The 23922-nt window shown below is 44.9% G+C and overlaps 1 protein-coding gene across 3 annotated transcripts; it reads left to right on the forward strand.

Moving 5' to 3' along the window:
- Nucleotides 1-925: 925 nt before the first annotated feature.
- TBX22 (T-box transcription factor 22) lies at nucleotides 926-23720 on the forward strand. Of its 3 annotated transcripts, XM_053374002.1 has the most exons (9): nucleotides 927-1085; nucleotides 1629-1805; nucleotides 3300-3447; nucleotides 8632-8733; nucleotides 11864-12038; nucleotides 13161-13325; nucleotides 16489-16553; nucleotides 18186-18271; nucleotides 22902-23720. In XM_053374002.1, exons 1-9 carry the CDS (start codon nucleotides 1022-1024, stop codon nucleotides 23513-23515), a joined length of 1596 nt encoding a protein of 531 aa, XP_053229977.1. In that variant the 5' UTR covers nucleotides 927-1021; the 3' UTR covers nucleotides 23516-23720. The 3 variants fall into 3 exon arrangements, with proteins under 3 accessions (XP_053229978.1, XP_053229977.1, XP_053229979.1); XM_053374003.1 differs by lacking the exon at nucleotides 8632-8733 and having other exon boundaries at nucleotides 926-1085; XM_053374004.1 differs by lacking the exon at nucleotides 927-1085 and having other exon boundaries at nucleotides 1709-1805; nucleotides 3305-3447.
- The last annotated feature ends 202 nt before the right edge of the window (nucleotides 23721-23922 follow it).

The raw sequence follows: 23922 nt of genomic DNA on the forward strand, positions 1-23922 counted from the left end.
TTGAAATGTCAACGATCAATGAATGCTATGACTTATCCATCCCTTACTGTTCCCCTATTGCTGTCCCTTCCCGATGGGAATTTAGGGCACCTTCCAGCCAAAGTTAAAAGCACTTTTCATTTAAGTCTGATTGCATAAGGACGTGCTTAGCTGTTTCCTATTGGAATCCACAGCAATTTCAACGCGCCTAGCTGGCCGGATCGTGCGCTTCGATTGCAAGCGCCTCGCGGCAGGGACCAGCCCCTCTAGCTTTCACGCGTTGCTGTTGTAAAGCGCTTAATGAAACTCAGGATCAGCATCATCAAAGAGACGCCGTTCCCACCCTCAGTTCCGACAAAACTAGTCGCCTCTTTGGGGCATTTTAAAACAACTTCAAGAGAAGTCATTTTATCAAATAAGCCTGCGTTGAAGAATAACTTGAAATCAATGTATCGCTTACAACGTATCGCTTTTACTGTACTGGGCAGTGGATGTGGGGAGATTTCAACGGAACTTCCTTCCCCATAAAAGGCTTCATCGGAAGATTTGACCCCGAGCGCGCAGAATTCAACATGCAGCCCGATCCTGTCGGTGTTTACTCAGAATTAGATTCCATTAAATTCTCTGCCACTTACTTGCAAATAAAGACTTATAGGCTTGCAGCAGCTGGGATAGCGACAGCTTTGTTGTTGCTGATTATTTTATTTTATTTTGTTGTTGCTGTTTTCGTAACAGAATTAAAAGTTTAATAATAATAATAATAATTAATAATAATAATAATAATAATAATAATAATAATAATAATAATAATAGAAGACAGGCATGTTTGTTTCGATGGAAAGGTCCGGAAGGTCTTTGAAACGTTGCCTCTAGTCCTCATGAATTCCTTATCCCTCCCACGCCGCCCAGTGGTGCGAAGATTTAGCAGTAGACAACTCGCCAGATCTAGACGGGGATTGCAGAAGGGACGCCCAGAAAGACGCCTCCTATTGCTATTCGCTTCTGCGCTTTGCCTGGCAAATTGGCACCCAGCACGCAATATATGTCGAATTCCCTTCTAAGTTTTGCCGACGGAAAGGAGAACAGAGTCTCCGACATCCATCCCGGTAAGGAGGGGCGAGTTTTCCTCAACCCCATGGCCATCCCCTCCCCTTCCCCATTTCTCTCCCCCGCACCCCCTTCCCCCTCTCCCTCATCCTCTCTCTTAAGCACTTCCAACAGTGCCTAACACAAACAGTGGAGTCTGTTGGCTCGATCCAGGTTCAGCTGACTTCGCGTTCCCTCTCCTTTTCTTACCCTTGTCAGTCTTACTCCTCTGTCCCTGGGATTTGCCAAAGAAGGCAGTTTTGTTCTCTCCACACACCCCCTTTTAAAAAAAGTAGGGATGGAAATGTCGTCTTCTTTTTGCTAGTCGCTTCCTCGGAGAGCCATTAGGAATCCTGAATGGAGCTGGGAAGCTGGATATATTTTCTCACTCTCTAGGATGCTGCGCAAAGTTTTGGAAGGGGGTTGATCGGGCCACAAGCCCTTCTAAGCTGGGCTGAAGTTTCTTTTCGGCTTTGAAGAGGGGGGAGTCGCTGGAGTGGGAGTAGGGGAAGCAAAGAAGGAAGGCTTCCCTCCTGATCTTTCTTTATTTTATTCTCTAAAAGAAGAAAGAGACTCCACATTTGGAACGGGGATCATGGCTTTGAGCTCCAGGGCGCACGCTTTCTCCGTGGACGTTTTAGTGGGAAACTCGGGGAAGCGCAAACTTCTGGATTTGGAAGAGGAGTGCTCTGCTGAGAAAGCAGCCGAGAAGACAGTCTTCGGGAAAAACCAGGCGCCAGGTAAAGTCGCCCTTCTTTCTCCTTTCTTCTCAATGTAGTGCTAGTCCGTCAACCGCCGAATCGTGCAGTCCAAAACCATGCATTCTTCGGAAGTCGGTCAGCGCGTTTAAAATTGTAGCCTGGAAGGATTCAGTCCTAATTTCCTGCCCCAGATTCCCTGAGAGCAAATTCCCATTTAATCCAAAAGGATTTACTTTTGAGTTAGGATTGCGCTGTTCAGCTGAGTCTCCCTCTGCGTCTGATAGGGTTTACTCCCTGGTACAACCTTAAGAAAAGCATGGCACGGGAACATATTCTTTATTGTATTTCCTCATTTGCCAGCCGGAAGAAGAATCCGGCGTCCCCCTAAAGCTTGCTCTGTTTTCAATAACGCTTGCCCCAAATAAAAAGTTAGGACTGTGTTGAATAAGCGAAGGGTAAAATAACAAGGGACTTTGTACAATGAAGGCGGACGCACGCCGAGGGGGTACTTTTCCAAATCCGAGTGCTGAACTGTGAGTTTTTAATTTAAGATTCTTAAATGTGAATAGGGCTCAGCCGTGCTCCCAGTTCTACTAAAGGGAATGGATCAAAGCCTCGTTTTACACCGAGGGAAGAACAAAGCGATTAATCTGGGGCCTGTGGGTGATCTGTGTTCTGTTTCGGGCATAACCTTTAAACTCGTGCAATTCAAATGAAATTTAGAGAGGCCAATTGCAGCGAAAACTACACCTAGCGCTCAATTGAATGCCAAGTAATTGCTTCAGTGGCAGCGGAAGAGGGGAAATCCCCCCCATCGTTATTTGCACCCCAGGGAACATACGACCCCGCAAATGTTACTGGACTGTAACTCCCATCATTCCTGACCACTGACCAGACTGACTGGAGCAGATGGAAGGTGGCAGTCCAAGAACACCTGCAGGGACCGAGAGTTCCTCATCCCGGAATTACTCTCGTCTTCCACACATTTACTTGCGAACTCTTATTTCCCCAAAATTTCTCTAGGAACGAAGCCGTGCTAAAATAAGTCATATGTGTGCGTGCGTGCGTGCGTGCAATTGTTTCAATGGTTTCTTTTTTAAAAATATCCACACTATCTATTTAAAGCACATTAAAAGCACTCTGTTTTCCCCAAAGACTCATGGAAGCTGTAGCTTGTTAAGGGTGCTTAACAAACTACCGTTCCCAAGATTCCTGCGTGGTGCTGGCAAAGTACTCCATAGTGTGAATGGAGCAGGTTCGAGTGCCATCAGATTTTCCTCCCAGCAGTCGATAGGAAATATCGGCGCCTACAAAGACTCTGCCTAGAAAATCCTTCCAGGACTTCCAATGGATATTTGAGAGCACTTCCTAAAAACGAATGGCTCTCAATGGCCCTCGCAACGCATCCCTGCAGCTTCCGCTTGAATTCCGATCCGAGCCACTCGGAAGGGAAGGGAGCCAATGGCATGTCGAAGCGACGGGCACTCGCTGTAGTTCTGTCCCCGTACCCCGCTTGCATTTATTTCCTCCCAGAAAAGAAATCTAAGGGAGAAACGGCGGGCTCCCTCACGGAGGAAACCAGAGAAGGGGCCGGAGCGATCCAAGTGGACCTGCAAGGTTCGGAATTGTGGAAGAGGTTTCACGAAATCGGCACTGAAATGATTATCACCAAAGCCGGCAGGTAGGGCATCTGGTCAGGAGTTTCATCTCTCTCTTCCTTTTTTTGTTTTTGTGTGTATGCGTGTGCTGCGCGCGATCTGCCCCCAGATAGCACTCTGAATTTCCAGTAACTTGTTAGCGACTTTGCTTGCCGGTGTGTCAGCTGCTGTGCTAAAAATGCACACGATTGCTCTACCCTTTCCAATAAACCCGCGTTGGTATGGTCCGAAGTCTGTGCGCTCAAGGAATTGTGGGTTCGATCAAGTAAATTACTAAGGCTGCTGTCCTATACTGTACCCGCTTACCTGGGAGTAAGGCAAGCCCCACTGCGCTGAGTCGAATTTACTTCAGAATACACATGTATAGGATTGTACTGTAAGGCCTTTTTCTTTCTTTTAACAAACACGGGTGGTTTCTGGTACATTCGACCTTTCATTCATTCTTATTAATATCCTGTTTCTGAGGGACACTTTCCAAGTCCCGCCGGTTTCAACGCCAAATAATTCAGCGCTTGCTCAACTCTCTCCTGGAAAGTAACTGATTGATCTTGAGAGTGCTTTGGTCGGGGTGGGTCGTGCCCATACTATGCACAAATGGCATACTTACTCAGAAGTAAGCCACACTGTGTTCTAGAGGGTGGGGGAGGCTTATTTTAACAACGGAGACAAATTTGTTCTCCCCACAACTCAGGGAGAGGCGTCGCTATCCTCCCCTCCCCCTTTTATTTCCAATGAAAACGAAACGGGGAAATCAAGGGACCTTTCTTGCCAGAGGTTACATTTTTTAAACTCAGCACCTCAGTGTCTGAGGCAGAATTTCCGTCCATGGTAAGGCGAAGGGATACAGGAAAGTCTGAAAGTGCCTTACATAAATCACAATTCAGAACCGTTGTTCCATCTACCCTAACAATTACTTTGCCTGCTCCAGTTCTCTAGAGGCGCGGGTGTGTGTTGGTCCTTCCTCAATCCTGAACCGAAGCTCTTTATAATCTTGGAGGGTAATTCCTTCCTTCCTTCACACACACACACACACACACACACTCTAACCCTTAGAGTTAAGATGATTTGTTTTCCTTATTTCAAACCAAATATTTGCAGTGCGGGGGATGGGGGAAGCACAGGCAGATATGTTTATAGTTTGCGCCTGTCCTTCATCTACACTGCAGGCTCCCCTCTCCTCACGACCTGGAATAAATTCTGTAGCGAAAGGCTCCTCCTTAATAACAGTGATCCTGGTAAGATCGTGATTTGGGAGCGTGAGAGAAAACTGATGAGCTAATGGATAATTCGGTGGCCGAGGACTTTACTATGGGGATTTTGTGATATGCGTAAAACTTATCACTGGTCTCCCGCACCGACAATGCAGTAGCCATTTTCTAATATAATTTTAAATAAAAGGTTATTCAAGTCCCGGGCTCGCAAACGCTGCAGGACCAACTTAGCAGGTTTCGGTGAAAAGCAAGTAAAATATATCCCCATCCTTAAATGCGGGGAGGGCTGTAAACCACTGAACCCAGAGTCTAAAATTACGTTAACTGCACCACTGAATCGATAAAAAGACAATGTCTTCCCACGATATTCTTTCTCTTACCACCGCCTCTCTCACAAGTTCATCTTTCACTGATCAAGAGAAATGACTATAATAACCTTCTGCAGGTTCTTTTCTCCATTAAATCTATTCGATTCCCAAACCAGAGCTCCATGAATTAGTGCATGACGCGTCACTATCACCAAGGCCGAGCTGTTAAGGCAAAGCTTGAGGCTGCAATTTCATGTACGTTTACATGGGAATAAGAACTCGGTGAGACTTACTTCCAAATGAAGCCTTAAAGGAACAGAAGAAGCTGCCTTATACTGTCAGTTTGTCTACATTGACTAGCAGCGGCTCTCCAGGGTTTTAGAAAGATAATCTTCCCAGGTTCTAAATGCAGATGCCAAAAATTAAAGCATGTGCTCTGCCACTGAGTTAGTACGATTGGGTGACATGTCACTAAGAAGGAAGAATGTGAGGAGCCTAATATCAAGATCCTAAACATCCTTGGTTTGATGTCAATGCATTTCAAGGCAACCTATTCCTAAGTAGGTGTCCTTTCTTTTAACTACTGGAGGAAACCTGTGCATGGATTTGATCTGCCTACAATCCTGTCTATGGTTACTTAGGAGTAAGGCCCTTTAAGCCAAGCAGGACTTACTTCTGAGTACTTGATTTATTTGATTTCTTACCTGCCCTCTACTATAAGGTCAGAAAGAGACACAAAACATTTCTGATAAGCCTTCCTAGAGAGAAGGCTGACCTTGTCACCAGTATGGTGTCATTAAAAGAAGGAAGGAAGGAAGATGCTTTTAAAAATTTGTTTTCAAACATCCATGCCTGAGGATGTGTGCTGTGGAATTCCAAATCTCAAGATTCCAGTGTTTATGGCACTCAGTAGCTAGATGGATTAAATGCATAGCTTTAAATGCTTTTGCTAACTTTGTGCACCCAGTTGCTGTTTGGCTGAACATTTTTGCAGTTCTTTGCAGAGAGAGGGAGGAAGAGAGATTAATTTATGAAGGGCATAAGAAAATATGAAGGGACCAGTCTGATCAGGCCAAAGACGGCTTGTTCTCAACCTTCGGGAAACTTGCAAGTGGCACCTGTGTGCAACAGAGTTCTCCCCGCTTGTGATTCTCAGCAACTGGTATTCAGAGGCTACTGCTTCAGACAATAGAGGGAGAACGTGGCCATCATGGCTAGTAGCCATTGACAGCCTCATCCTCAACAGATAAGAGTTGTGAGGAGTCAGAGTGCAGTAAAAATCCCTGGCCAAGTCTCCCCTCTCCTCACCTGGAATAAATTCTGTAGCGAAAGGCTCCTCCTTAATAACAGTGATCCTGGTAAGATTGTGATTTGGGAGCGTGAGAGAAAACTGATGACATCTCCCCTTATTTAAAACACCTCATGCAACATCCCTTGCAAGATTATTAAAACAATGGGAAGCTTTTGTAGTGCCCCCAGATGTTGTTGGATTAGAATTCCTATCAGCCTCAGCCAGCATGGCCTATGGTCAAGTTGAAGTCCAATAGCATCTGGAGGGCACCATGTTAGCTATCCCTGAAGTCTAGGGCAATAAAAGGTTCTGCCCTGAATAGCAGGTGCAGACAGAATGGTCTTCAAAAAAGTGCTATGCAGAGGGTAATATGTTTTACTTCACTTACTTCAAAATGTGGGAAACCATCCATGCCTTATTTGCTCTCTCATCCTTACCCTTGACCTCAGCACTGCAGTGGAAAGCCAGGTCCATGGGGTAAGGAGTTCTGTGGTGCCTTAAAGGCAGAGGTGCACTGGAATTCTATACAATCCTACTCAGATAACAGCCCTATTGAATGCCCTGGGACTCACTCCTAGCTAACTAAGGCTGTGTTCACACTCTCAATTACTGTGCACTCAGTGTGTTGGGTTTTTACCCAGATTTCTGTGCTGTGTTCACACAGGCCATTATATTTTTTTAAAAATGCACATTTCCTGCAGGGTTTTTTTTAAGCACAGCTGTTTTTTTGATGCATTGTTTCTTAAACCAGATTCACATGGGTTGGAGCATTCAAGCCTTTTCCAATTTATCTCTAGCCTCCTTTGCACAGGGTAAAGACACCCCCATCCTGTTGTGTGTACACAAACAAAATGAATGTGACACTATGAAGCCCTGCTGATGTGAACAGGGAGAGAGGAAAGACCCATGAAAGGTGTGTGTGTATGTTAACAACTTCACGGCCTTCTAAAATGGTAATGTGAACACACCCCAAGTATAGGATTATATACACGTTTGTTAGGGGACTAGAGGAGGATGGGAAACCTGTGTTTCCTCCAGGTGTTTCTGAACTTCATGTCTCCCCAGCCACCATGACCAACAGTCAGATGCAGTGAGAGTTGTATAGTTCAGGAACATCCGACATGTTTATTTACTGTTACATTCACATCCTAACTTTTCTTTATTTCATCCTCACAACAACCCTGTGAAGTAGGTTAAGCTGAAAGATGGTGACTGGCCCAAGGTCACCCAGGAAGCTTCATGGCTGAGTGAGGATTTGAACCCTGAAAGGTCCTGGTCCAACATTCTCACCACTAAACCATTGCTGGCTCTCTGTTCCTCACTGCTGGGCTGGAATCTTGTTTTTCTGGTAAACCTTTCTACGGAGCTGGCACATCGACATTCTCTTGCACCCCCACTCTCTCCTCCCCTTGGTCTTCGGTCCTTCTGAGACTTTCCTTCCTACCTTTCAGCCGCAGCCCAAGGCTTGGTAAACGAACAGTCTGGTCCTATTGACGATCTGTTGGAGGGAGAGAGAGAGAAAAATCCTGCTGTGGTTGGGATCCTTTTTCCCACGAAGTATGTTTTAAGATTTAGCATTGATAATGGTGCCTGAATGATTTCACACGCATTCGCGGATATAGAAAGCTTTTGAAAAACGAAACAAAATACTAAGCACTTTTAATCGGGCTTATTCACTATGACAGAAACCAGCAATTTACGACTTCTAGTAGTATTTTGCGTAAAACTACAGCTATTTATGTTCTTACTGTTAGGAAGGGTTCAAACTATTACTTCCACGCCGGTTTCTACCAGGTCTCTGTGGCGCAATGTGTCAGTGCGGTTAACCAGAAGGTTTGTGGTTCGTGGGCAAGATTCCTGCACTGCAGCGGGTTGGACTAGATGACCCTCGGGGTCCCTTCCAATCCTACAATTCTTTGATTCTGCTACACCTGAAAGTAGATCATTTCTCCCCTTCTGATGTGACAGAGAATGGGGGTGATGATAATAGAGGGAGCAGCAAAAGAGGGGAACTCAGCCGGAACCTGTTCATGTTTACTCGAAAGTAATTTCCATTGAGTTCAAGGGGGCTTACTCCCAAGTCAGCGCGCACAGGATCATGCCCATTTCTTGCAAGTCCCATCAGCTGTAAGCTTTGCAATGCAAAGGGAATGGGGTGTCCCTTAAACTCCAGTGCTCCTGCAAATGTCACAGGGAATGCGCTCAGGCTGGCGGTGTGAAAGGCAGGCTCGCCGGCCTGAGACTTCTGGGGCTCATAAAGCGGCAGGTATCCCTTTCAGGTATGGCTGTGGACAGTTGCGCGATGAGCCTTGAGCAGTGGAGACAGAGCGGGATAAGAAAAGAACCAAGGAACTAGATGCCAAATGAAACCTATTGCTCTTCTTACGCTTCTCGCAGGAGAATGTTTCCGTCGGTCAGAGTCAAAGTGAAAGGTCTGGATTCGATGAAGCAATATTACATCGCCATAGACGTGGTGCCGGTAGATTCGAAAAGATACAGGTAAAGCGCGGACCGTTCTCCTTCGGAAGCTAAGCAAGATATAGGGTCAGTTCACACGTGCACGCTCTCATTCGCGGATGACTTCAGCAGGAGGTGATGACGACGTGCCTCCTGCTTGTGTCAGGGCCTCCAGCTCCCAACCAGCACAGAAAGGGATGCGCATATGGTAGCATCACCTCACACTCAATCTTTTCCCAGCTTCAACTGCCAGTTACAGTCACAACAGTTCCTTCCTACATGTACCTGTGAATCAGTCCCACTGATGTCGAAGGGACCTGCTCCTCCACCCCAGTAGGCCTGGAAGCCATTTTAAAGCAAGCAGATGCGCATCATGCAAGATTCCCTTTTCTCTTCAAATACTCCCCCCCCCCGCTCCCTTCCTAATTTCATAATATGACCATCAACTTACACGTGAAACTGCAGTCCGCTCTTATGCCTGTTTTCTCATATTCCCCCCGCCCCTCCTTCTAGGAAATAACCGCGTCTCCTCAAATCATTCAGGGCCGGAGTTATGCGGAGTAATCGTAAACCGATTCCTCTTTTTTAAGCTTTTCTGACCCATTGGCAAAATATATCAATAGCTCGCTGTTTGCGCGAATTTACGACATCCCAAATACTCTGAAGTATCTGGACCCAAAGAGATATTTCCCCCATTAATTCCAACTGATTTTAAATCCGCATGAAAAACAGCAGTCAAAAACGGATTGTAGGCAGGGCTCTTCAGACGCTGACAGAAAGCTAAGATCCAAGTCAGTTCTAAATGCGAGTTCTTAAAGCGCAGTCCTATGTCTGCACAAAAGTAAGCCCTACTGAATTCAGTGGGGTTTACTTGCAGGTGCGGTTAAACACTGCAGCCTAAGCAAACTCCTTCAGACTCCATAATAAGTCAGGACTGCTGGTCTATAGCCCATCTAGGCTAGCATCCTGCGGGCGACCAGAAGCCTGTGGGAAGCCTGCACGCAGGACCTGAGAACAGCAGCAGTTCCAGGCAAATGGTATTCCGATACATAGCGCCCCAGACCTTGGAGGTAGAACAAAACCATCGAGGCTAGCAGCCTTGTCCTCCATGAAATTATCTAAACCTTTTTTTTAAAAAAAGAAAAAGGTCACCTGCGTTGCCAGTGCCTCATGAGGGAGGGAGTTCCACAGGTTAACTATGCGCTGCACGAAGGAATATACACACTTCAGATATGCGTAAAGAAGTATAGGTACACACACGGCGGGCCTGCGTCCCAGTGGCGCGAGATTCTATGCTGTGTGCCCAACAGTCCCGTTTACTTTCATCCCGTGCTCTTCCCTCCACCGCTGGTCTGGGAGAGGATGTGCACATTGGTTTCTACAGTACCTCTTTCCAATATAGGTGCTTTTGATCAGGACTCTTAGGAACACGGGAAATTGCCCTATACTGAGCGTGATTATTGCCTGCGCGCCCGGGTTTCAGGGAAGTATTCCCAGCCCTACCAGGAGGAGATGCCGGGGCAAAAGAGACGTCCTAATCGCTGAGCTACGGCCCTTCCCCAAGGGGCTTGGGGAAAGTTGCAAAGCAAACAAACAGTTCGCAGGACCTCAGGGAGCCTTCGACAATAATTTGACAGGTTGAGATCAGGGGCTGCCTTTTGAAAAAGCTGCCTTTCTCTCCCACATCAAAGGCAGCAGGAGTCTTGAGCTAACGCAACAGTGAGCGTGTTACGTCCCAAAGGTTTCAACGCGGGATATGTAATCATGTTGTTTAAATCGCTCACGGAAATAAGAGATACTTTCTAAAAAATAATAATAATGCCAGTTTCGCTGTTCCTTTTGGGAAGATCCGCCCCACACATTTAGGATATTCAACACATATGAAAAGCACGCTGGAAACTAGTTCTGTGAGAGGAAAGCTGCCGTTCCCATGATTCTTTGCGAGAAGCCATATGCTTTAACCATGCTTTAAATATGTGGCGCGTTTTTGCTCTGTCGTTGTTTTCGCAGCGCAACCCTATACATAAGAAAGTTCCCCGAGTTCCATAGGAGTTACTACCTAAAACAAAAGAATAGGATTATTAACACTGCGATGCTATACACCCTTGCCTGGGAGTACGCTCCATAGAGCTCATTAGGCCTTACTTCTGAGTAAGCATGCATATGGTCCTTCTGTCGGTGTTCTAAAGGTGAAAAAATATTGAGATGTCCGCTGCAGAGAGAAACATACTCAGGGTTCAGATACCTGTCCTTGTCCTCCTAACTGACGTGAGTGAATTGCAGGAAGCGAATTTTTCAAGCGCTGAGTCCTAAATAGAGCCATAATTTCTTTGTGGGCAAAGTAGGGGTAAGAGTTTAGGGCGGAAGGGGGGGGGAGGCTGAGACCTAACGATCGCAAGCCAGTTACGGTCCCACGGAGTGTCCTGCAAGGAAATGGAGGCTTTTAAAACCTGACTACTGGGGATACTGCACACCTGGTCAGTTTCTTTGGAATCCCTTTGAAGGGGCCCTGAATTTATAATGAGGCACAGGCAGTGCCCCCAAACTCCCTGCACATTTCACAGGACACCAGAACAGAAAGAACCGGCAGGAAACTGCAACTATAGGATTTAGTATTTAATAATTATTGTTAGAGATCAACTCAGAGTTAATCTGCTACTAATAACTGATGTTGGAGGGTAGCATCAGGTGAAGATCTTACTGGTTTTTTCATTGAGCTTCTTGGTCTCTCTATACACCAGAAAAGGAATCCTAGGCTACCAACAAAAAACAGTTGAAAGAAGTGGCAAATGTAATAAAAAGGTAGCCTTCTGAATGGGCAGTGAAAGATGAAGGAAAGTCCTCAGCATTCCATTTTTAAGGGCTCTTGACAAGGTAGCCTTTGATTGCCAAGTGACTCAGCACTGCTGCCAATCATGTGAACTCTGCATAACTCAGAAAGTGGGCATAATTTTTTTAGGGGGGAGTGCTCAAGAATGTTTATGGGTTTCCTACAGGCAGAGTCTGACTGTGAGAAGAGGATGCTAGACTATATAGGCCATTGGTCTGATCTGGCAGGTGCATATAATGTGCTTATGATGTGTGTTGAGAAGCCAAATACAGGACTTAATGTGGGTTCTGCATCAGATTGTTCTGCTGATTCCTAACCTCACGACCTCTGTCTCTTATGAAGGTATGTCTACCACAGCTCCCAGTGGATGGTGGCCGGAAACACAGACCATTCCTGCATCACACCCCGGCTTTACATCCACCCAGATTCCCCTTGCTCTGGAGAGACCTGGATGAGACAGATCATCAGCTTTGATCGGGTGAAACTGACCAACAATGAGATGGACGACAAAGGGCATGTAGGTGTGGATTGGAGGGTGAACTGCTATAATGGGAGAAGAAGGGAGGGATGCACAGAGATTTCTTGTTGGAACAAGAAATAACTTTTAGGGCTGCCCTAAGACTTCCTTATACAGTCATACCTTGGGTTACAGATGCTTCAGGTTGCGGTTTTTCAGGTTACAGACCCGCCGAAACCTGGAAGTACCAGAAAGGGTTACTTCTGGGTTTCAGCGGTCGTGCATGCACAGAAGTGCTAAATCACACTTTGCGCATGCGCAGAAGCGCCAAATCACAACCCGCGCCACTGCGGGTTGTGAACACTGCAGGTTGCGAATGTGCATCTCACATGGATCACGTTCGCAACCTCAGGGTCCACTGTATGTGTGTTTATTTGAAACCATTGTATATGGCACTTTTCATTTTACCAAAATTTCTAGGGGAGCTCATGCCAATTAAAACAAAACAAAACCCACAATCAATTAGGAAGTTGTTAGTCCATCTACCTTTCAGCATTATTACATTCAGAGTCACAGCCCCACATGCTTTGCAGACTGGAATTTAAGAAATTGCGAGTGAGGGAGAGAAAGTTGTGTCTCTGTGCATAGGTGTATGATTTCCTCTACCATGAAGTCGCCACAGTGATGCAAGGGCCACATCGGGTAAAATGCATAGCTGGAGCCCCTTTGTGCTGCAGCACCTGTCCCTCTCATCCTGCTCTGGTAACGTAAGGGCATAAAGATCCAATGATGGAGCTCCTTACCACCCCCATTGTCAAAGTCACCTCCCTTGGAACCTAGATCAGCACTGATGCAATAAACCAGAGATGGGAAAATCTTTTCATTCCAAGGGCCACATCTCCATTTCTGGGGGCTACATGCCAGTGGTAGGCATGGCCAGGGGCAAAAGTGGGTGGAGCAATGGATGTGATTCTTACCTCTGTACAAATGCCTACATTTCAGCCATGCAAAAGCCAGAGGCTTCTATGCACCCTTTCACCCACCCACCCACCCACCCATGCAAGTGAGTGGCACCCAAGGAGGACACAGAATAGGGCTGGGAGAGTCCCAAGAGCCAGATATAGTAGCACTGGGTCCCTAGACCTGAGGTTTTTAAGGACATTTGCCTGTCTTCTCTTACAGATTATTCTGCAGTCCATGCACAAATACAAGCCAAGAGTCCATGTCATTGTCCAGGATTCCCGGTTTGATCTGTCCCAGATCCAGTCACTGCCAGCAGCAGGCGTTCAGACCTTCTCCTTTAAAGAAACTGAATTCACCACTGTCACAGCCTATCAAAACCAGCAGGCAAGTTACTTAAGAGATGCTTCCAAAATGGTACTTCCATTCATTTCTCTTCAGATTTTGGAATTGTGCAAATTAAGGTAGTTTCTTTCCCCCCTGAAGTGGGACTGATGCATTTAAAAAAAAACAACCACAGAAATAAATCAACACAGAAATGCATTAAATTATGGAAAACTGCTCTGTAAAAAAGTGTACATTAGGAAAACTATCATGCTAAAATGTGTGTATTAGGAGAAAATCACACTAAAATCCCAATGGAGTTTCATGAGAACTCCTTTTTTTTTTTTTAATACAAGCTGATGTGGAAAGGTGGAGAACTGAATTTAACACAGGAAAAGTGAGAAACTGAGAGAAACTGAAATTGACGCATTCACCTATCCCTAGTGCGCATAGTTTTGGCCTGTACCCTCTAAGCTAGATTACATCCCACAGGTATATGGAAAAGTGTGTGTGTGTGTGTGTGTGTGTGTGTGCACGCATGGACCAAATTGCAGTTTTCCCCAATGTCTTGGGTCAGTAAAATATTGATTAAATGCTGCCCCTATACAAAACTTGATGTTAATGTGAATGAATCTGTCAATTTACATGTAATTTAGTTTCTTATTTTTCCAGTGTTAAGTTTGGTCTGCCCCATTTCTGCATACTTTTCAGGTATTTTTATATTTTAAGCCCTCATGAAAATTCATATGCATTTTCAGGCACATTTCTCCTGTCATACAGTTTTTGCAAGTCAGGTTTCCTATGTACAGTGGATTTATCCATGTTATTTTGGCTGATGGATGAGTTCCTTCCACATCCTTTGCACTTACATACACATTTTTGTTTGCATTCTTTAGCTGGAAGACTGTATCACAAAATCCAAACAAGGGCACACAAAAGAAAAGAAGAGCTGTGTTCCGATTCACATGTTTGGGCTAGGGAAGTGTGGGCTTTGTGAAACCCAAATGAATTGCTCTCTCACTCCTAGTTCAGTTATTTATACCAAAATTCTTTTTTTTGGGGGGGGGTGTTTTCTTTGCAGGGGCGGCACTCATGGGATTTTATTTTGAGTTAGAATTAAAAACAGGGACAACACAAACAACAATACAACAAGGTTATTAATAGAATTAAAAAAACTCACTGAAAACAATCCCTACTATATCATGCATGTGAGGTCACTTCTTGCTCACAAACTATTTGCTCATATTTAAGATCTTTAGGTGACATAAATTGAATGATAATTATTATTATTTATAAATTGTGTGGCGGTTTAACCACGAGTATGCCAAGCTGCATGGATGCATCAGTAGAACAGTACTGAAAGTATACTGATGTGAGCATGCATAAGATCACATCAAAACTGCTGATTTGGTGAAGTTTTCTCTTTAGAAGAATCAGGGCACAAGTGTGGTCCAATAGCATTAGGGTATGAGTCTGCAAAAGCCTATCCAGATATGTAAAGCTGGTGTACAATTTAATATGCAATTTTATGCTGGTTTTGTTTATGTTTTGTATCTTTTAAAAATGAACTTGCTTTTATTTCTGACTTTTTATTGATAATTTAAATGCATATTTTATTTTATGTGAACTGCTTAGAGGTTAAAAAATATTAGCAGTATATGAATTCCAACCAACCAACTAACCAATCAATCAATCAATCAATCAAGGAAGGAAGGAATGACTTCAAAGGTGTAGCAAATGCAACACATTCTAACCCAACAAATGATTATTAGTTAAACTGGGACTCAAGAGGAGTGGAACAAACTCAAAGAGCAGAAGAACAGTGGGCTCCCAAGGCCTCACCATTTATATCCCTCTCCCTGCATTCATGTATACCTAAAACGCCTTAATGAGGACAGTGCTCCACAAAACTCACAGAATGGACTCTAGTGACCACGAAAAGCTCATGTTATATGTAGGGTAATTGTGACAATTTCTTAGAAACCTATTCTAACATTGAGCACATATGAGTAGGGATGGAAGGATCTCTTGGTTTTGTTCTGTCCATTTCTCAATTATCCAATATTTAATTCATTTCTCCGCTGTCAGGGAACTGACATCAGAGCGAGAAGCGAAGGGGCGGCTCCCAGATTCTGCTGGCGAAGGACCCAGCACCAGGAGGAGAAGCAGCCTGGTAGAGGGGGAAGGAAATCAGCGCAACACTAGGGATAAAGGGGGGCAGATGGGGGAAGCGGAGAGAGAGCTCCGGGACTCTTCACTGGACACCAGTGAGGAGAGCACAGGTCCTCCACTACCCACGCCCTCCCTGCGCAGAAGACTCCCGCGCAGCGAGAGGAGGAGGAGACTGGGAGTCAAACAGATTCTATGCTGGAAGAGGTTTAAGAAACGCCCACAGACAGATTCTGCCAGCGACTGAGACAGCCACCCGGAGATGGGCTGTGCAGTCAGAACGGTTTACAAGGCAATTTAGCCTAGAGAGGCGGCAGTTTACGCACGAGTAACTCATACCCATTACATCCGCATTTCTGCAGCAATCTGCATTTTAAAAAAAAGAATAATTAATCAGCATTTTAGTGTGAATTTCTCCCAGCAAACATATTTTTGCATGCTGTTTTGTACACATTTTTTGCAAGCAATTTCCCTTAATATAATGCATTTTTCTTGTGTTTTTCACTACTACATTTATTTTTATGCACTTCCCCCTAATATATGCATTTTTAAAAAACATTGTTTGGAGAACTGCAACACAAAATTCAGGTAAATGTGCATTTTGAAGGATGACTGTAGTTACGCTTTCATATTGTTTCAGAAAGGGCAGATTTCATAGATTTGCCTTTAAGTGTGAATGGAATCAAATTTCTCCTGTAAATGAATGACATTCTGTCTAACTAGGTTCTTGTCATTCTAGTGTTGGGTTACTTCATGGGTAGGCAAATTAAGGCCCGGGGGCCGGATCTGGCCCAATTGCCTTCTAAATCCGGCCTGCGAATGGTCCGGGAATCAGCGTGTTTTTACATGTGTAGAATGTGTGCTTTTATTTAAAATGCATCTCTGGATTATTTGTGCGGCATTGGAATTTGTTCATTATTATTTTTTCCAAAATATAGTCCGGCCCCCCACAAGGTCTGAGGGACCGTGGACCGGGCCCCCTGCTGAAAAAGTTTGATGACCTGGTTACAGCACTCAAACAATTCTTTCTTTGTTGTTTTGCTGCGAATGTCCACAGATAACAAAACTGAAGATTGACCGGAATCCCTTTGCTAAAGGGTTTAGAGACCCTGGAAGAAACAGGTAAATTATTACCATTTATTTGCTGGGCTGTCCACTAGTTAAAGGCATCATAGTCCGGCCTTGGTCAGCTTAGTGATCTCCAAATATTTTGACTACAACTCCCATCAGCCCCAGCAAGTGCTGGTGGGAGGAGCTGTGGTTCAAAACATCTTGAGGGGACCAGATCCATGAAGGCTATCCTAACTAATTAATAGTATGAGTTTCAGTGTAATAATTGGTTAACCAATGGAGTAGTATATGCTTTTGCCTTGTAGTTTTCTATTACATAATATTGCAGTTTTCCAGTTTCATCTGTTATTTTTCTAGAACACTTAGAGTTTGCTTTGCTATTAAGCTGCATAAACACATATGAAAGAATAAATAATATTTGCACATGGTAAAACAATAGTTACGAACCCCTCTGTCCAACCCCTCGCCTTGTTTTCTGATGACTCCATGGGTGTTGCAGGAGGCACCCAATGTGGGAGAAAGGGAGGAGAGACTCCTATTTTAAAGTGGTCCTTATTACTCACAGTTTTCACAATATTTCATGTTTATTTCTAATATTCAGACGTATGCCTCTGAATACCAGTTGCTGGGAACCACAAGTGGAGAGAATGCCAGTGTTACTCTTGTGTCTTGTTTGTGGGCTTCCCATAATGGGCATCTGGTTGGCCATTGTCAGAACAGAAATCTGGGGCAGATGGGCCTTTGTTCTGATCCAGCTGCAAGGCTTTCCTTAAGTTAACAACTGGAGCACATTTTAAGCTAAGCAATTAAATAAACAAAAAGAGATTAATCAGTTGCAATCTGTTTTATGTGTCACATACTACTTTCATGTGCATAATAAGATATATTTTTGCCAGAATCTCAAGAGGCACCCAGGAAGTCCTGAGTGCTCACTAGAGCTTCTGAGACACCCACCTTCTAAAAACAACCCTCCCTACCTCTTGAGGGCCAAACTAGATTATCTGCAGACTATTTGTTTGCTATATGTGAATAGTCTGTCACTACATCTGTTTGTTTAGTGCAATAAAACTGCCTGGCTTCCTGTCTACAAACTTGCTGGATGCAGAAGCTTCTGCACTGTGGCACCCTGCACAAAATCCAATGTGCCCCGCCATCACTCATCTTCCATTGAACTTCATAGTTGCAGCACCTTCTGCGATGCCCCAGAAGCTTCACACCTGGCGTGACTGAGCCACTTGTACTCCCCTTTGATGAGAAGGGTGCATTCCTAGTGTGGAAACTTGCATTTGAATTGCCCCTATCAGAACTGAGGCCTTCATTTTCCATGAAGGGGTGTGGGTGGGTGGGTGTAAATCAACTTTTGGTATATAGTCATTGGTAGGTTGACACAATGATAATCTCAACAATATCCTATTTTGTATGCCTTGGTCTCTTAGGATCGTGGGCAAGAAAGAAAGTGTGATGCAGGGATATTTTGCTTGAATTCTGTAATTCCCCCCCCCCATCTCCATAAAGGAAAGTGGAAATTAGATTACTTTTATAAGTGTTCATATTTCCTTATTTGGCCATTTCCTATATGGCTATGACTCTGCTAAATAGTACCCCACTTGTCAATATCTGAACCAGCCTTTGGAATATATTCCCATGCAAGTGCTAGGCTGATGTCCATGCTTTGCTTTGTAGAGGAGTATTGGATGGACTTCTGGAATCATATCCATGGAGACCATCACTTACCCTGGATTTTAAGTCTTTTGGTGCAGAAAGTCAGGGTAAGTACAGAATTATCCATTGGTTCTGAGATCATTATGCTGAACTTTAAGCAACAGTGGCATGCTTTTCAACATGTTCAGTGCAGTCAGTTCCACGGAGGCTTTGGCAACCTGAATACTGGGATAGCAAGGAAGCTAATTTTCAGTAAAGACATTGTATCTGATGGCCATGCAAATTTGGCTTTTAACTTCTGGGCTAGATAATTAAAATGATTTAAAGCATCATTTCCCTGCCCCAGGGAAGGTTAGGATTAGGGTCCATGTTTCACTCCCTGTTTCCTTGAGACAGGGCTGGGAAAGTCTCCTGTATGAGACCCTGGAGATGTACTGCCAGTCAGTGCAGACAATACTGAGAAAGATGGATTGGTGATGTGACTTGGTATAAGGCAGCTTCCTATATTCCTGTTAACGCTGCATGTCAGCATGCTCATGAAATGCTTTTGATAAAGGGCCTTTCCACATAGACCACTACCATGTCTCACAACAATATAATGCTGAGCTGGGCTGACTTGAGCCCCATCAGGTCTACTCTAAGCATGGCTAAGCCTGAATCCAGAGCAGAGCAGAAGGATTTTTCCTTTTAAATGGTTTCAAGAAGAAGCAGATTCCTTTGGAAAGACCATAGATTGGTGGTAGAGAACCTAGTTCCATGCCTGGGGAACAAGAAGAACCAATGGTCTAGGGCAGGGGTGTCTAACAGGTAGTTCGCAATCTTCTGGTCGATCACGGGGGGTTCGTGGTAGATGATCTTGGTGGATTGTGGCCCCCAAAAAAACAATTAAATAAAAAATGGGGGGGGGAGCTCAACAACTCTGGCTTCCTAAAAAAAGCTCAACAACTTTTGGTAGATCACTGCCAGTCTGAGGCAAAGGATGAGATAGTATCCCACTTACCTATGCAGAGAAGCTGACTTGACTGATAGCTGAATCTCATTTCAACCCTGACAACCGGGAGCATCATTCACTGCCCGTAAGGAAAGCAAGCTCATTTAGGGAAATGCCATAGCCTTGCATGCAGAAGGTCTCAGATGGAGTGCCTGGGGAAGTAGATGGACCAATGGTCCTATGCTGTGTATGGCAGTAGTTGCAAAAATAACTCTAAATCTCCAGCAGAGGGGTTCAGGAAGGTTAATAGGGACACTATCTCATCCTTTGCCTCAGGCATCAAAATACCTTTGGCTGGCTCTGCAGTGAGACTGACTCTTGTGTAAACAGGCCTGGGACTAGGCTGCACAAGGTTGAGCAATGAACCAGAAAGCCCTTCATTTCAACTCTTGCCTCTATCAGGGATTCATTTGGTGGACTTAGAAAAGTAACTCCCAGTCAGTCCCTCATGGGGATAATCAGGTCCAGCATCCATCATGCTCAGGCAGCTCTTGGGGTCTTGGTGTTCTGATGAGACCCATCACACTGATGCCACTTAGTGGTGTCTGGTGCCCAGTGGAACTGGCAAGGTGGAAGCCAGGGTGTCCATTATTAAGTGGAGGCAGAGCAAATTAATTCTAGTTTTCTCCCATTTGCCCTCCTATTCACTTATTCCACACTGCACTAGTTATTGGGGATAGTCTGTGGTTGGTGGGGCAGTGCCTCATTTCCCCAAGTGGACCAACCTTTACTGCTGCACCCCTCCCCACCCTCCAGCATCTGCCACTGGAAATGTATTTATTTATTAAATTTACATATTGCTTAATCATTAGAATTTCTATGTGGTGTACATAAAAATAAACCATACAGGGAATGTAGCAAAACCAAAGAAATCATCACAGAACCAAAGAGAAACTCAAACTAACTTAAAATGCCTGCTGGAATAAGGGGGACTTCATCATGCACCTGGAGTTCAGAAAAGAGGGTGCCTTTCTAACTTTAATTAGGGAGGGAGTTCCACAAGCTTGGGCCCGCTACACTGAATTCACACCTTCTGGTAGTTACAAGCTGTTCATCTGTGCCACTGGGGAACACCAAAGGGGATCTCATTGATTGAGCAGGGATATAAGGAAGCAGGTAGTCCTAAAGATATTGTGGACCCCAGTTGTTCAGGGCCTTGTAAGTTAATACAAGAATCTTGAACATGGCTTGGTAACATATGGGCAGCCAATGTGAGCTTTTAGGAACCAGAGTTATGTGTTGGCAGTAGTCTATCTCCACCAACAGTCTAGCTACAGCATTTTTCAACAGCTGGCGCCTTCACACCAGGCGCAAGGGTAGCTTCACCCATAATAAGGCAGGTCCTGTCTCACTCTGTTCAATGGGGCTTTAGCTACTATGCTGCTACATTAGTTCCAGTGAGTTCCAGTTGCCTGGGGTCCTTATTTTCATTCTGAATAATTCTGCAATAATTTCGTACAGAAAGCTAAATATTTGTTGATTTTGGATGCCAAGTAGAAGGAGGATATGCTATTTTAACAGTTCCTTTTCATCAGCCTAGCAAAGAGGGAGCTGTTGCATCTTTGGGGCCTGCGGGCAGCTTGTCCTTTGAGAATCCTGGGTCTTTGGCTTCTTCTGAGCCCAACTGATTAATCAAAGGGGGATTTGCCCCCTTTTAAGATTTTGCTCATTAATCCATCAATTAAATTGCTCAAAGCTTGCAGCCTGGATAAATACCCAGCTTTACATTCTGGTGAGATAATTACACATGCTTGATTGCAAGGAACATTCATTCCACTTTAAACTCTCTCCAAAAGAGTGTGGAAATGGCAGAATGAGAGTGTGTGTGTGTGTGTGTGTGTGTAGGGAGAGAGAGAGAGAGAGAGAGAGAGAGAGAGAGGGAGAGAGGAACACAAGGGCAGTCAGAGAACTTACCATGGCACTCACCTCCTCCGTCCCTCAAAAACTGGTACCACGACCCAACTGCAGAAAATAATTCTTAGTTGAATTTCTATCATTCTGTCAAACTGTTACAATTTCAGCCATGTTGCACATACCATCATTTCAGTTAGGCTAATAGTTTTCATACCTTTGGAGACCAAACACAGACCCGGTGTGAGATCTCGGCCCAAAATCATGACAGAGCAAGGCTCCCAAAATGGCTGCCCATGTTCTCATACGAGAAAATGGGATGTCCCAGTTTTTCTGGGGCAGTTGATGGGTATGGAGCCAGCAGGTTAGGAGAAAATAGAGAGGAGAAAACAATAATTGCTCAGGCAAACTTTGTGTTTGGACAGGAAGTCCCTTTAGCTCTTCCTGTTGAGGCAAGCCAATGGCCAACCTGGGTAGAGTCATTCCAATACCTGGGATCTCTTTACATCCTAGAGCAGAAGTATAGACCATTTTAAGCCCAACAACCACATTCAGCCATGGACAACTTTCAGGGTCCATGCATCAATGGTGGGCAGGGCCAAAAGCAAAAGTGCATGGAGCAACAGATGTGAGTGGTTGATTCAGTAGGCCACTTTCTAAGCACACAAAATGGAGAGATTTCTACCCCCCCAAAAAAAACTTTTTATCCTCCAACTTGGCAAGTTATGGCTCACTCACACTTCCACTTGACCCGTGCCTAGAAAGCATGGGTCCAAGTGGTTTTTTGCTTGGCATGTGCTTTCTAGGCATGGGTCCAAGCAGTTCCTCCTTGCCTTGCTTCTTTCTCAGGGAAAACCTGCTCTTTAGTGCTAATTTGGAGCAAATGTCAATCCAGAAAATTGCTGCATGCTCCAATTGAGCACTAAATAGAACTTTTCCTCAGGGGCATAGGAGCCAACTCCTAGGGATCTTTGCCCCCCCATAAGATATTTAAGGGAGCTGGGGCCCCCAAAGTTCATAGGCACTGCCATTCAAATCGTGTGTATGCACTATGTCATGTGATCGATTATGTGGGGCAGGGCTTACCTTACCAATATTTTATTCAAGTTGGCACCCCTGCCTGGGAGAATGCAGTGGGACTATAGGAACCCTAAGAGGCACTGTTCCAATTCAAGAGAACATTTCATCCAGACAAAAGCACCCAAGGAGAGTGGAGAGCATGACCTGGGGAGAGTCCTGAGGGACAGATACAGAGGACTGGAGGGCCACCTTCAACCTTCAGGTCTGAGGTTTCCCAAGGCTGGTCTAGGGAAATGCCCCAAACTATAGCCCTGGTGGTTTAAGACATGAAGCACCTGTGTCTTAAACCACCAGGGCTATAGTTTGGGGCATATAGAACTGGACATTCCTAGTGGTAGCCCCAGATGTTGCTGCCCCTGGATATCCTGAGCATTTGAGAGAGAGAGACAGAGACAGAGAAAGACAGAGCACGCTGCAAGATGGCTTGTTTATTGAGCATTCATTCTGATTTGTTTGCATGGAGAATAGATTATGTCCATTGCTTTTTATTTATTTATTTTTTAAAAAAGAACATTCATTCTAGTTGTTTCTGGAGAGGTTAGATGACGTTGCATCAAAGCAAGTGCTATCCCACACTTCTCAGAACACTTTCCCATCACTTTGGTTAATGGGAAAAGTCTGACTTTTTGGGAGATGCAGGTTTGTTGTACAGAATCTTCCTAAGTCTCTATTATTGCATGTTGCATTTTCAAGTATGTGATCGAACCCCACCTCCAAACAACAACAATCTGGGAGTAACCAGAGAGAGAAAGGGAAATCTCTCTCTTTCTTTTAAAAAATATTTTAATGACATAATTTTTCTTGTATTACTGTAGGTGGAAGTCCTGGGTCTTCCCCTGTGACACCCCCCGGGGGAACCCCGTCTCCTCTCAGCTCTCTTCTCTCCCCCTCTTGCTCTCCTCCTACACTCCACCTGTCAGCAAGCAACCTCAGAATGTCATGCCCAGAATCTTACCTCCACCACTTTGGCCTCCCTGTCTGCTACAAGATTTGCCCTACCGGCCTTTTAAGACAGCCATCGCTGATATTCCCAAGCCATCCTAAACTGGGAAATGCTTCCAGCCCACCCCTTTTGCCTCACTTCATGGTGGAGATGCCTGCACTGTCTTCTCTGAGCATAACCAACGTCAAAAGTGGCAAAGCAGAAGACTTAAATGGACCAAGCCCCCAAGGGCCCAGTTCTGCTGGGCATATGCTGTATGGCTTGCATGCATCTGGAAACATTTTCCCATCAAGTCCCATTACCCAGGAAGCCCTTAATTGTGCCTTACATCCTCCATATGGTTTCTACGGCTATAACTTCTCGATGCCATCTAGGCTGATGAACACAACAGGACATTTCAAAGCGAACGACGGTGTTCCATCCCCTCTCAGAGAGAGCAGGTGCAACCACTCTCCCTGGCCTTCTGCAATTAACCACTGCCTCTAATGGGACTCCTTTAACATCGCAGAAGCAGTGGCATGTCAAACTCTGCAGAGCTTCCGGCTTTGGCTCATCAGCAAAAGCTGATGGATTCTTGGCAGTGGACCATGGAGTGGACCATAATCGGATGAGTTGAGCGCAAAACTTTGGCATCCTGAGATTCTCTATGGCAGTGAAATTGTGCGTGGGGTTTTTTTGGTTTTTTTTAGGGAGTGGATATTTACTGGAAGGGCAAAATCCGCCAACTGTTTGTTGTGGGAGGGAGGCTCACAGTTATTACTGGCAGTGTATCAAGAGCAGAGCTTCAGTCCTGGCTGCCTGGGCACTATATAGTGTCTTCCACTGTGCCTCAGAAATAGAGATGCAGGATCATTCCCTGAAGATGGGAAGTACATAGCTTCTGGTGTATCTCT

Source organism: Podarcis raffonei, chromosome Z, assembly GCF_027172205.1.
Source record: "Podarcis raffonei isolate rPodRaf1 chromosome Z, rPodRaf1.pri, whole genome shotgun sequence".
Classification (NCBI taxonomy): Eukaryota; Metazoa; Chordata; class Lepidosauria; order Squamata; family Lacertidae; genus Podarcis; species Podarcis raffonei.